Source organism: Anguilla rostrata, chromosome 19 (assembly GCF_018555375.3).
Source record: "Anguilla rostrata isolate EN2019 chromosome 19, ASM1855537v3, whole genome shotgun sequence".
In the NCBI taxonomy this organism is placed as follows: Eukaryota; Metazoa; Chordata; class Actinopteri; order Anguilliformes; family Anguillidae; genus Anguilla; species Anguilla rostrata.
Window position 1 is genome coordinate 5,253,942 of NC_057951.1, and position 13,814 is coordinate 5,267,755.

Consider the following 13,814-nt stretch of genomic DNA (forward strand, 5'->3'; position numbering starts at 1 on the left):
TGTGCCAAGGTTAACCCCGTTGTTGCTCAGCTAACACAAAACGTTCTCACAACGTCGCTGCCTTCATGTTACAACAACGGCAGACCGTTCCAGTAACATCTATTCACCATTGACTACCTTACCGCTGCCAGCTCGCTTATATGCTGCAAAGGTGGTATGTAGACGCTTGGTGAATGAGATTATCTGAGGACTCGTCCACCTGTCATACAATTGCTATGACAACAGTCAAATCAATTTAACCTGGTTTCAGTTAGTGGCTGTGACAAGACTGACCCTTGTATGGTATTGTCAAAGTGTTTATTTTTTTCACAAAGGCACAAATTAATGTCTCTTAACTTTGAATCAGTAGTAAATGTCATACAAATTTATTTATCATGTCACTAATGGTCCCGTTGGGGGTGGAATTCAACAAACTTTGCTGTCCTTGTAACCAATTTAAACATAATAGCATTTAACTAATTAGAACATGGTATATGAGAGGGGACAGGTATCGGAATACTTTTTCATGATATTAAGAATACCGGCCTGCAGCATGTTTCGAAAACGTTCAGTCGGTTTCCTCTTCTGCACAAAGTGAAAAATACAGTCTAGTGCATCCGGGGCATGTGATTGGCTACATGTAGAACTGCACACATCAGGAGTGTCAAACTGAATCACTAGGGTGCCTGTAGATTTACGTGATTTCCGTTCAATCAGCTGCCAGTTAATGCCTTGAGAATCGCATCTACCAAATGGTTAGTTTCAGAGGCCAGGGGTCCGCAGTTTCACCATTTAGGAGCATATTGATTCACCCCAGTCTTTAATTTGATCTGTTAAAAAATGTTTAGGCCTACCTCTTTTTATGTAGCCTAATCTACAGGCTGTAGCTATCAGCAAATGGGACTGCCTTCTGCATTTGCGCCTCGATTTACGGCCTGCTCTTTAAAGGCGAAGAACTTTCACACAAAATCGACCTTGTTAATTGCCCGAACTTCTGTAAATTCGATGGAATAGGCCTACGTAATCAGACACACTTACAATAGCCTATCTCCGCCCGTTATCGCGACCCTCCATTAAACGCATGTGCAATAAGGTGAGAAGCCAACCGTGCAATGACTCACACGCTTCCAGCCCCGTGCGACTGTTTGACACAGACGTATATGTGTCTATGACACATATGACGCATGTTTCTGGGGCGGAATGCGTCATATCTGCGCCTGAAACGTCACAGAAAGCTTAGTAAATACGACCTAAAGAGTTTTCAAACAGACCTAGGTTAAATTTGTAAATTAATCCAAATATTTATTGTAACATTCTGTGAATTTAGTATACAAGCATTCAATAGTTATTCGTTTTTTTGTTGCTGGTCAGGAGGATATTCACAAAAAATGTTCACTTAATCCTCGATACAACATGTACACGTTTGAAATAATACCTTAAAAAAAGTGAAAAATGAACAGATTGTTCAATTCTGGGATTAGAATCGGCATACACAGGGGTTCCCATGACCGAGTTTGAGAACCACAGCGGGAAATTTTGGAAGTGGTCTTGCAAGGATTAACTAGCAACATCGTGTGCTAGGACAGAGTCGCCAACCGTAGCCTACTTAAGGGAGTTTATACTTTTCATATGAATATTTATTTGCAGAATGAAAATATGCCAGGAACATAAACGGAACCACTTTTTGAGTCGTATGATTTCCGCCAGATGAATTGTGTGGACATACACAATGGCTTTGAACAATGCAGAATTGGAACATGAAGTTCACGTGCACTTAAAAATACGTGTATCTCATAATTGATGTTACGCGGTCGACTTCACCTCTTGGTAAACAGTGAGAAATAACGAAGAAACGTTTTTATGTAAAGGTATTCGACCTATATTTGTCGACATGTTTTCCCTTCGGTTAGTGTTGTCAAGTATGTTTTGAGAAATAAGGTTTAACTCTATTAATTTGGTACCCCTGAGTTGCTTGCTTGCTAGCAAATTGTAGCTTGCTAATTGCTAGAGAGCTCCTTAGTTTAGCCACCATATTAGCTAGCTAATACTTAGCCGTCAACAATTCTTTAGGCGATAAAATGCGATGGTTAAGGAGTATCGTATTTGCACACTTATGTTTTTGTAATTGTCAGTGTACAAATAAATATTTAACTAACCAACTAACGTAACGTTGTTTCCATTTGCTGACAGACAGTTTGCAAAGGGAGGACAGTCGTCAGTTCAGGAGAGACATTCCTCCCTCTATAAAATACCAAGGAGTAGTTGGGAGAACACGCTCAAAAGCAGGTGGGATCACTGTTACGTATTAATAAAATATCAATAAGCTAATGTAACTTGATATATATGAACTTTTCATACATTTTTGTCATCAAGAGATGGAATTGGCTTGGATATTTTTGACCCTCTGGCCTTCCATATTCAGTCTTCACCTTGATAATTCATTGCGTTAGCATAGCGGAGATGTCCTTTTGAACGCACGAGGGCAGTATTGGATAACTTCCATAGCCAGACACCGAAGCCTTTTGCAGGTGCCTTTTAGATCGGATCCAAAAATCCTGAGTGTAAGCAGATTTGGTTACACTAGTTACCCTGGTTCAATTAACTTGCTACCTCTATGCACAAATGCTCTTTGATTGCTGTCTATGTGAACATATTGCAAATAATAGTGGTTTAAAAAAAATAAAGTAATAATAATAATAATGATATATATATATATATCTTTTCTGCCTTTTCTTATTATTCATTAACCAATACGCTGAAATTTGAAAATTAGGCTATGTCTCCAATTATACCCTACTTATTTGTTCTGGGTGCGTACATGTTGTAGTAGGCTAAACATTTTTTGTGAACATCCCCTTGAACAACAAACGACTAACTATTTAATGCTTGTATACTAAATTCACAATTTAACAAAATAAATAAAATAAATATTTGGATTCGTTTACGAATTTAACCTCGGTCTGTTTGAAAATGTGAATGCAAAATATATGTGTGTAAGCCTACCATAATTTGCATACGTAGGCTATTGGCTGATTTTATGTCAATCATTATTTATTCATTTATTGCGTATTGTCAAAATGGACTATACCTAATAATTCCGTAGTTAGCCTACATGAATTGCGGAAAGACACGACACAGCCCGAAAATGGGCGATACTCAGAACCATGTTGAATTCTTGAATATGATAACTGCCAGAAAAGCAGGCGCTTGAGACGTATTTACGTCACACACACACACACACACCATCTCTCACGTCAAGACTCCTCCTAAATTTTACCTTTGCTTCTACAAGCGCGTTGGTCTCCATCGCCAGTCATCTCGCTCGTGCGGACAAGTGGGAACGCACAGAAGTGTAAACTCAACTTAGTTCGGCGATTCTGTAAATAAATATCGTATCAATCATTGCACCTGGACTCTGGAAAACGTCTGTTGCCGTTCGAACTCTTGGTGTTCGCGGAATTTTTAAATTTTACATAAATACTTCCCATTCTTTATATAGCCTATACAAAGTCTGTTGCAAAATATTTTTTGTGTTTGTTTTTTCCTTATGTCCCGTAAATCCAGCGATAATGATTATACCCTTCGGAGTATGAGCAATCTGATGGGCGAGAGGAGGAAGAAAGTAAGAGATGACGGAGAACGGAGTCTCATCAAAGCTCCCTCAAATGCGAGCATCAACAGCCAGGGACCCGCCGCCGCCTCTACCTCCGCCGGGGACTTGGAGCGAGCGGCGCGCAAGCAGTTCCAGCAGGATGTCACGCCCGCCTTCGTTTATGTCCTGGCGGCGTTCTCCGCGCTCGGCGGCTTTCTGTTCGGTTACGACACCGGAGTGGTGTCGGGAGCGATGCTGCTGCTTAAGAGGGAGATGAACCTGAGCGCTCTTTGGCAGGAGCTGTTGGTCTCCAGTACTGTGGGCGCCGCGGCGCTCTCCGCCCTGGCTGGCGGGTTTCTTAACGGGATTTTCGGGCGCAGGGTGTGCATTCTGCTCGCTAGCTTCATCTTCTCCACCGGCGGAGTGGTGATGAGCACTGCCCCGAATAAGGAGGCCCTTCTAGTCGGACGCATTATAGTTGGTCTAGGATTAGGTAAGTTATTTTCATTTAATGCAATTTTTTACTTTTTATGTTGCCACCTGGCACTCGTTCGTAACGGCTTGTTTACGGGGAGTCTACGTGAGCAAAGACGTCACTGTGAAGACTGGGTTAAACGTGTGCAGCCTACTTCAGGTCAGCACTGAAGATATCTTCTATACGGTCCGTTTGACGTGTACTGTTTGTCTCAAAAGCCAAGGCTATGTAAATATAGAAAAGAGAAACTGCAAATTGTTTTTCTCTTCGCATACAACGCGCACCCCGGCTACGATTGGCTGTGAGGCTGGTCTTATAGTTGATGTGGTTAATGACGCAAAACCGGGGCTTGTGCGTGGAACATCTTTACCTGATGTCATCCTTACACTCGCCGTTGAAGACAGCCATAATTTCAAGAGGTAAATGAACCGACACGCGGACGTGGTTTCAAAGGAAATGAGCATTTTACATACATACATAATCAATTACCCTCGTCAGTGTAGTCACACAATTTGTATGTAATTGTTTTGAGAACAAACAATTTATGACTGACTACAAACAAATCAATGCTGACTAGGTACACTGAAAACATTTCTCACTGTCATTTCGCCTTATCAAGAGAAACTTACATTGTTGTTTCAATATAATGTTGCTCAGCTCACTTATTTGTGGCTTGATATTGACTTGAAAAATTAGGTACCGTTAAGTACCTTTCTCGAGCTCTCAGAAACGCAAGCCATGCTCCAGGATGAGACCCTAAAACCATCTGAGTCTCGCCACCAGTGCTTCACATCAGCTTCCTGAAAGAAATGATGATTGACAGTTGTTGGAATAATGTGGGTGTGGCCATGTAAAATTTTGCCGGTAAAATTCCCTGCTTTCATGCTAACGTAAAGAGCTGTGCTGACCAACCAGGGCCCCGTTTCCCAACGCAGGTTTACTGAGCTAACTGAATAACTGCACTGAGTAAAACCCGGAACCCTCCCCAAACTGGAACATGGACTGAAGTAAAAAAAGAGCTGTTCCAGGTTTTACTCAGCCCAGACATTCAGCTCATTCTGCTTTGTGAAATAACCCCCTGAACTGGAAAGAGCAGGAATGCATCTATAAATGCACTGTATGACCAAAAGTATCTGGACTTGACTGGCCTCCACAGAGCCCTGACCTCAACCCTGTCCAACACCTTTGAAATCAATTGGAAAGCCAACTGCGAGCCAGGCCTAATTGCCCAATAAGTACCCAACCTCACTAATGCTCTTCTGGCTGAATGGAAGCAAATCCCTGCAGCAGTGCTCCAACATCTAGTTTAAAGCCTCCCCAGAAGAGTGCAGTTATAGCAGCAAAGGGTGGACCATCTCCATATTAATGCCCGTCATTTTGGGTGAGATGTTGGATGTCAGGTGTCCACATAGTTTATATGTGGTGTATCACAGAACCTTATGGGCGCACCCTAACTGAGAATCAGATCTGGGTCAAATACGTATTTTGTTTTGGATTCAAATACTTTTCCACGCTTTACTGATCTTGTCTGGTGTATTGGAACCAAAGAAACACCCTCAAAAAGTGCAAACCCCGCCTTTTGGTCATATTGGTAGGCTCAGTTGCACCAGGCAAGATCAATAGAGAATAGAAAAGTATTAAAATTCAAAACGGATACATATTTGACCCAGGTCTGCAGAGAATCAAACCGACAATTTTTCACTTGTACTCCAGTTCCCTAACCATTATACCACACCGAGCTGCCGACTCAGCAAAAGGCTCTGATCGATCCTGCTGCTACAAGTATGCCCTCCTCAAGAGCATCTTTTCATAAGGCAGAGTCGTACAGTACAGGAAATTAAATGTTAACGCGTTTTGCCATTTTGTTATGTGCCAAGAGAGAGGCAGATTTTTAAAAACTATTTGTGCTGAAGGATCACTGATCAGTTGCGCAGTCTGCTAACGACCGTTCGCTTACAGGCATCGGAGAAAAATCCAATTTCCAGGCCAAAAAAAAGACTAATGAGAGATAATCAGATTATTTATTCATATTATTCATGCTCCTGTCTGGAAGTGTGCGTGAACACAGTTCTGTCAGCTGTGTGTGTGTGTGTGTCTGTGCTTGCATGCCTGCACCTCTGTGTATGTGTGAGTGTGTGTGCGTGTGTGTGAGTGTGTGTGTGTGTGTGTGTTTGTGAGAGAGTGTGTGAGTGTGTGTGTGTGTTGGTGTGTGTGCGCGTGTGTTGGTGTGTGTGGGAGCATGCGTGTGTGTGTGTGTGTGCATGCGTGTGTGTGTTGGTGTGCGTGCGTGTATGTGCGAGTGTGTGAGAGTGTGTGTTAGTGTGTGTGCGTGTGTGTGTGTGTGTTGGTGTGTGAGCGTGTGTGTGTGTGTTGGTGTGTGTGTGCGTGTGTGTGTGTATGTGTGTGTGCGAGCATGCGTACGTGTGTGTGTGTGTTGGTGTGTGTGAGCATGCGTACGTGTGTGTGTGTGTTGGTGTGTGCGAGCATGCATACGTGTGTGTGTGTGTTGGTGTGTGAGCGTGTGTGTGTGCGTGCAGCTGTGTGTGTGTGTTGGTGTGTGAGTGTGTGTGTTGGTGTGTGAGCGTGTATGTGTGTGTTGGTGTGTGAGTTTGTGTGTCTGTGTGTGTGTGCGTGCGTGTATGTGCGAGCGTGTGAGAGTGTGTGTTAGTGTGTGTGTGTGTGAGTGTGTGTGTGTTGGTGTGTGAGTGTGTGTGTTGGTGTGTGTGTGTGTGTTGGTGTGTGTGAGTGTATGTGCGGTGTGTGTGGTGTGTGTGGTGTGGTGTGTGGTGTGTGTGTGTGGTGTGTGTGTGTGTGTGTGTGTGTGTGTGTTGTGTGTGTGAGTGTGTGTGTGTTGGTGTGTGAGTGTGTGTGTTGGTGTGTGTGTGTGTGTTGGTGTGTGTGAGTGTATGTGCGAGTGTGTGTGTGTGTGTGTGTGTGTGTGTGTTGGTGTGTGTGTGTGTGTGTGAGCCTGTGTGTGTGTGTAGTGTTGCAGCGCTGTGTAATGCAGTCTCTCAGGTGTAGCGGTCAGGCGGGGGGCAGGTACTGTGTCAGCGAGCCCCTCCCTGCTCTCAGCGGCGACGGCAGGGCGATGCTGGAGAATGCACCGCCACTCGAGCGTTTATGAAATGATCATCGCCTGTCTGGGCAAACCTCTTATCATTTCAACCGTCATTCACAAAAATCCCAGATCATTTTTTACACAACAACCAAAAGCCATTTTTACAAATTGGTAGTCTGAGCTATTGGTCTATTTCAGTACGAAATAGAATGTCGCGGATCAGCGGGTGCATTGAAGCTGCACTGAACAAGATTTCCGTGGGGGAAAAAAAATATATAGTAAGCCATGAATCACATATGGCTTTTTGGATACTTATCCTGTCTCTCTCCTGTCCCGACAGAGACCCCCTGTTAAATATTTGTTCCGGTGTCTTCTGTCCCGCCGTTCGTCGGTCTTGTTTCGGGGGGGTCCGGGGGCACGGCCACCGTACCGGCGACCCGTCCGCGGTCTTTGGATGCGGCAACGCGTGTTAGGAGCGCCACGCCCCCCCCCCCCTCCACGCGTTTATCGATCCTCGGCTAAAGTCCTCGCCGTCCCCGGCCGCAAATCTTGAAGCCGGACGGGAACGACGCGTTTGTGGCCGGGGAGCCGGCTGTTATGGAGGCTCCGACTCCGGCGTCATCTCTTAAATCACGTTTAAAGACCCTTTCATAATCGCCTTCCAGGTCTCGGTAATTGATTTATCACTGCTTCATTCAGGATTCATTATTGCAGAATAACATAATTTAATAGTATTTTTTGGTTCTGTGTCTATGTATTTTCACAATACATTTATGGCGTGAAGAACGTATTATGCAAAGTTTTCTATAGCCTTTAATAATTTGATATAGCAATACTACTAGTAATAATAATAATCCATTCACCCGTTATGTATACCTGCTTATTCTGGGCAGGGTCACAGGGAATAATAATAATAATAATAATAATAAAAATAATAGTAATAATATTGCAGGTCATGGGGGTGCTGCTGGGGCGAATCTGAATCTTGCGCAAGCTCGTGCCGCGCGCTGCGTTCGCGGCTAACGGTGAGCGCGTGACGCTCGGTCGCGTCGCGGTCGACGCGGTTAACCGCGCCGCGCGTTCGGGCCGGGTCACGGTCGCGGTGCAGCGAGCCCGCATTCACAGCGACCGACCGACCGGGTCCCCTCAGAACTGACCCTGAGCTTAAATATGGGGGGGGTCTGACATGGTGTGAGGAACGAGAAGGTTCGGCGTGCGGCCTGTGTCGCTGTGCGGAACCCCCTTCTCTCCGCGTCTGTGTGCGGATATGGAGACTGATAGTCCTTCGTGGGTGGAAGTGGCCGCATTGTGGGGACCAAATGGTCTTTATAGTGGGTCACGGTCTTTCTGCGGCTTATTGTGATGATGGACAGTTATTATACGATGTAGGCCTAGGTGTTATGAGCATGTCAATGGACTTTTGTGTGATGTATTATGACGGTGTTATTGTGTGATGTAGGCCTTATGGTCTGCACAGTGTGTTAATGGTCTTTGTGTGCTTTATTGTGATGGTGTTATTGTGTGATGTAGGCCTTATGATCTGCACAGTGTGTTAATGGTCTTTGTGTGCTTTATTATGATGGTGTTATTGTGTGATGTAGGCCTTATGATCTGCACAGTGTGTTAATGGTCTTTGTGTGCTTTATTATGATGGTGTTATTGTGTGATGTAGGCCTTATGATCTGCACAGTGTGTTGATGGTCTTTGTGTGCTTTATTATGATGGTGTTATTGTGTGATGTAGGCCTTATGATCTGCACAGTGTGTTAATGGTCTTTGTGTGCTTTATTATGATGGTGTTATTGTGTGATGTAGGCCTTATGATCTGCACAGTGTGTTGATGGTCTTTGTGTGCTTTATTATGATGGTGTTATTGTGTGATGTAGGCCTTATGATCTGCACAGTGTGTTAATGGTCTTTGTGTACTTTATTATGATGGTGTTATTGTGTGATGTAGGCCTTATGATCTGCACAGTGTGTTAATGGTCTTTGTGTACTTTATTATGATGGTGTTGTTGTGTGATGTAGGCCTTATGATCTGCACAGTGTGTTAATGGCCTTAGTGTGCTTTATTGTGATGGTGTTATGTGATGTAGGCCTTATGATCTGCACAGTGTGTGACTGATGCTTCGCCTTGTGTTAATTGGCTGTTCTGTGCACATGACCTCGTTACTGCAGGTCTTATTGTACGGACAGTGCACTGTCTGTCCTTAACGGCTCTGCAAGTCTCTCCATCAAATTAATAACTAATTAAAACGTTGAGTGCGTCAGGTACGACATCATCGTTTTTATCCGTCCAATCTGGGAGATGGAGCAGTGTGGATCTCAAGCACGGAGACGGAGGCTTGTGTTCGTCACGGAAAAAAAGGGCAGCGATTTCTCAGGTACCGAATCCACGTCAGAGCACAGTAAAGTGTTCAGCGTTAAATCATTGGGCTCACGTGTACTCCGTTAGAGTTGAATCGACACTGGATATTTTACTGTGTAGGGCAGGGCGACGGCATGGGATGAAAGAGTGTCTGATGGTGCATCTGAGAGAGCATCTGATTGAGCATCTGGAGGGCGTCTGATCGAGCATCTGCGAGAGCATCTGATTGAGCATCTGAGAGAGCGTCTGAGAGAGCATCTAATTGAGCATCTGAGAGAGTGTCTGATTGAGCGTCTGAGAGAGTGTCTGAGAGAGCGTCTGAGAGAGCATCTAATTGAGCATCTGAGATAGCATCTGATTGAGCGTCTGATTGAGCATCTGAGAGAGCATTTGATTAAGCATCTGAGAGAGTGTCTGAGATAGCATCTGATTGAGCGTCTGAGAGAGTGTCTGAGAGAGCGTCTGAGAGAGCATCTAATTGAGCATCTGAGATAGCATCTGATTGAGCGTCTGATTGAGCATCTGAGAGAGCATTTGATTAAGCATCTGAGAGAGTGTCTGAGATAGCATCTGATTGAGCGTCTGATTGAGCATCTGAGAGAGCATCTGATTAAGCATCTGAGAGTGTCTGAGAGAGCGTCTGATTGAGCATCTGATTGAGCGTCTGATTGAGCATCTGAGAATGTCTGAGAGAGCCTGACTCATACTGCAGAGCCGTGGCTGCGGTACTGTGATCTGTTACTACATAACTGTTCATTATTAGGCTTAATGAACAGGTGTGCATCTGTTCGAGGTGCATTTCACCATTCAGGCGATATATTCAGATTCTGAATATTCAGTGTCTGACTCTTAATCATCCGTCAAGCTCTTTCAACCAAGTTCAGATGGAGCAAAAACCCGAAGCACCCCAGGCGGTCCAGGAGCAGGGCTGCCTGCCTCTGTGGTAGAGCGTGGTTAAAAAGAAACCTCCAGACTGCGTTTCCTCTCTGCTTAAAGGCGTGGGAGACCCGAGTGCTTGGTGCCCTTACAGTGTGAGAGGCGCGGAAGATGCGCTTGTGATCTTCAGACCTGTAATAAATGTAATTCGCACCGACCCGCGGTCGGGAGCGCGTACGCCCCTTCGATTGGTCGGTCGGGCGAAGAGCGAGAGAGGCGACCCCGACGGAATCCAGGCCTCGCTCAAAAGCGCACGGGAAATTTCAAACCAAGCGACTCAGTCGTGTTTTAACCCTTTAAGGTAGGCCTATAAGATCACAAATAAGTTATTAGAACGTCCATTAGAATTAGAAGCTATTAGACGATCACAGCTGGTAACAGAAAGCAACGGGGTTCTAGAACACCGACTGAGAATTTAGAAAACACATTCCAAAAAGCCTACTCTTCAAAGGGCCAACGTTGGCATCCTCAAGTTTAAATCTGAACACGAGGTAACTGGGTTGCCCGCGTTGGTACGTGTTTTTTTAAATAAAGTTTTTCTTCGGCAGCGTTTGTCCTGTTTCACGCGTGGTGCCCGTGTGTCTCTCTCTGCCTTCTCACGCCCTGTTCTCTATCCCCGGTCCAGCCGCGACCAAAATGCCGTCGACAGGCTGAAACTACCGAACGCGTCGGTTCTGCTCTGAGAAAGAGATCGAAGGCCTGTCGTCAAATCGCTTCTTCTTCTTCTTCTTTCTCTTCGCTGCACATAAATCAGGCTTTTCCCTCGCCGCAACAGTTTAATGGTTTAACGCGTGCGTCCGTCAAACCGTCTTTCGTTTGACTCTTTTATTGATGGCCGTCCACGAATTGCACCGAGTCGCGCTTGTAAGGCAGGTTTTGTAAGCCTCGATTTGTGTGCGAGCGTCCTTTTCCCTCCCGTTTTATTTTCGCATGAACACATTTCCTCATTTTAAAAAAAGAAAATAAAATAAAAAAAAACGTTGGCAGCAGACGTTGGAATCGCTGAAATGTTAATAGGGCATTGTGAAGCAGCCGTGCTGTTTAATGAGTAATTGTACCCTTAGTCAATTATCCGGTCTTCTACCCACAATGCATCGCCCGGTAGCGGGGTAATTAGGGGTAATTAGGGTTGTATAATTACTTAAATGTTACTTGTATTATCGGGAAGGCATTTCCCCTCCCTGGTATAATAATAATCCAGTACGTTTAATGGCTGTAATCTGGCAGTTGTCATTAGCGCTGTACGACTGTGCTGGAACATTCCGGTCGCCCCCGCCCCCCCCCTGCTGGAGACGCCCGTCAGCGAGGGTGTTCTTCTCAGACTTCGGGAAGAGCGCTATCTGCGACCGTGTTTACTTTTCCTTTGTTTGAGGAGATCCGGGTTCTCTTTCGCCGTGACGACCTGGGCGGGTACAAACGCCGGGGCTGGGAATGCAAGGGATTGCGTAGCCAATCACGCGTAAGGGTGATGGTCAGGTGACCAGACGTGTAGAGCCCATTATGGTGGAAATTTGGCCAGGATACTGAGGCAAACACAGACACACGTAGACATATTGATAAACACACACACACACTCTCTCTCAAGCACACACTGTTGGCTTTAATTCAGGACCATGTGTTCAGTCTGTGAAACGCCAGTCAAGCTTATTTATTAGCCTGTATCTCTGATCTTGATCTGTAATTCAGGTTATGCACTCATGAATTGCATTATGGTTCTAGTTTAGCATAGCTAGCTTACGTTAGTGCTTTAATGATTTTTGCATAACCTGGGGAGGGTTAGCCAGGTCTAGCAATGTTGCTCATACAAGTGGTTCTGGATAAGTGAAGGTAATGTATCTGATGCTACAATGCTACATGCTAGATGCTGCTCATTCAAGTGGCTTGGATAAATGAAGGTAGCGTATCTGATGCTACAACGCTACACGCTAGGTGAACGCGGTGTAACGTAGCCTTCTCTCGCCTTCTGGTCCGAGCGTGATTTAGAGCCCCGCGCGTTCCCTCCCTCCCTCCCTCCCTCCCTCCCTCCCTCCATCCAGGCATCGCCTCCATGACGGTCCCGGTGTACATCGCCGAATCCTCGCCCCCCCAGCTGAGGGGCCGGCTGGTGACCCTCAACACGCTCTTCATCACGGGCGGCCAGTTCGTCGCCAGCCTGGTGGACGGCGCCTTCTGCTACGTGCGCCGCGGCGGCTGGAGGTGAGCGAGGAAGGATTCGGGGGTAAATGTCAGTATCCTCTTGAAAAGGAAAAACGGGTATTTAAAAAAAGTGTCGGACTGACACCACTCCCTTGTTCGTCTTCCACGTTTCGTTCTTCTTCTTTGTTTTTGCTATCTGAGAGTTTTTCTAGCCCTTGGCTGGCTCATCACCATGGAAATGAACTCACTCACTCCTCAGGTAAGATTGTGAAAGCAATAGTTAGCAAACGTTTTTCAGAATAATTACCGTACCAAACTACCTGAGATGCCATTTAAATGGCCACAGTGGCCTTATGTGAACTGCAACAGTAACAAAGGCTCAGAAGGCTAAGTGAAGTCGTTTCCCAGGTTACCAAGACGCCTGTGCCAGACGTTAAAAACTAGGAGCAAGGCACTTAGTTGCCATCCACGTAATTTCTGTTGATTAGCAACTGAAAATTACTGAATGGGCTTTTAACCCTTCGAAGAATAGGCGTTTTGGAATGTTCTTTCAGAATTCTAAGTGTTCTAGAACTCCATTGCTTTCAATCACCAGTAGTGATTGTGACATCAGCATTAGAATGTTCAGTTAAGATCATTCTAAATCACATATTTGTGATGTCACATCTCGAGGGGTTGATGTTGCCTGCTTCCCCTCTGTCATCGTTCGCACACCTGATTGGAGGTAAATAAGGTGCCGATCCATCAGCAGGAGCGCGGAAGGCTTTCGAGCACAAACGGCGGCCACCCGCGGCTGCCCGCGCCTCTCTCTCTGCGAATGATCTTCGCTTGCTGGACACCGAGCCGATTCGTCAGTAAGGAGGGGTCTAGCTAAAGGCGCCTGGAGCGTGAGCGGATGCAGACGTTCAGGCCGAGGTGCGAACCGGTCGTTAAAGCAGTCCCGGCGAAGATTAACGGCAAGGAACTGTGTTGTGTTTTTTTTTATTCAGACATCTGCCTCGCTTTGGGAAATAAAGGCGGCGTCATTAAACAAATAAATAACACGAACGCCACCAGCACTGCGCTGTTTGAAGGAGCCGCTCGACGAAGGGACGCTTAGCCTGGTGTTAGCCAACCCCGTTCCGGGAGGTGTACAGTCCTGTAGGTTTTCACTCCAACCCTAATTTGAGACACATGACTCGACTACTTAGCATCTCTGGCTGTTGAGTGACGTGTTGCTTTGTTCGGAGTGGAGTGAAAACCTACAGGATGGTAGATCCCCAGGAACAGGG

General features: G+C 45.6%; 1 protein-coding gene across 2 annotated transcripts in view; it reads left to right on the top strand.

The window, feature by feature from the left end:
• The first annotated feature begins 6 nt into the window (after window positions 1-6).
• LOC135246145 (proton myo-inositol cotransporter-like) overlaps window positions 7-13,814 on the top strand; it is a 41,693-nt gene continuing 27,885 nt past the window's right edge. Inside the window, exons 1-4 of one of the 2 annotated variants that reach the window (XM_064319705.1) lie at window positions 7-1,847; window positions 2,170-2,265; window positions 3,544-4,064; window positions 12,444-12,603. In XM_064319705.1, coding sequence (XP_064175775.1) covers window positions 3,569-4,064; window positions 12,444-12,603 — 656 coding nt within the window. In that variant the 5' untranslated portion in view covers window positions 7-1,847; window positions 2,170-2,265; window positions 3,544-3,568. Of the gene's footprint in view, window positions 1,848-2,169; window positions 2,266-2,950; window positions 4,065-12,443; window positions 12,604-13,814 lie in introns of those variants that run through there. The other variant, XM_064319703.1, reaches the window with a different exon arrangement.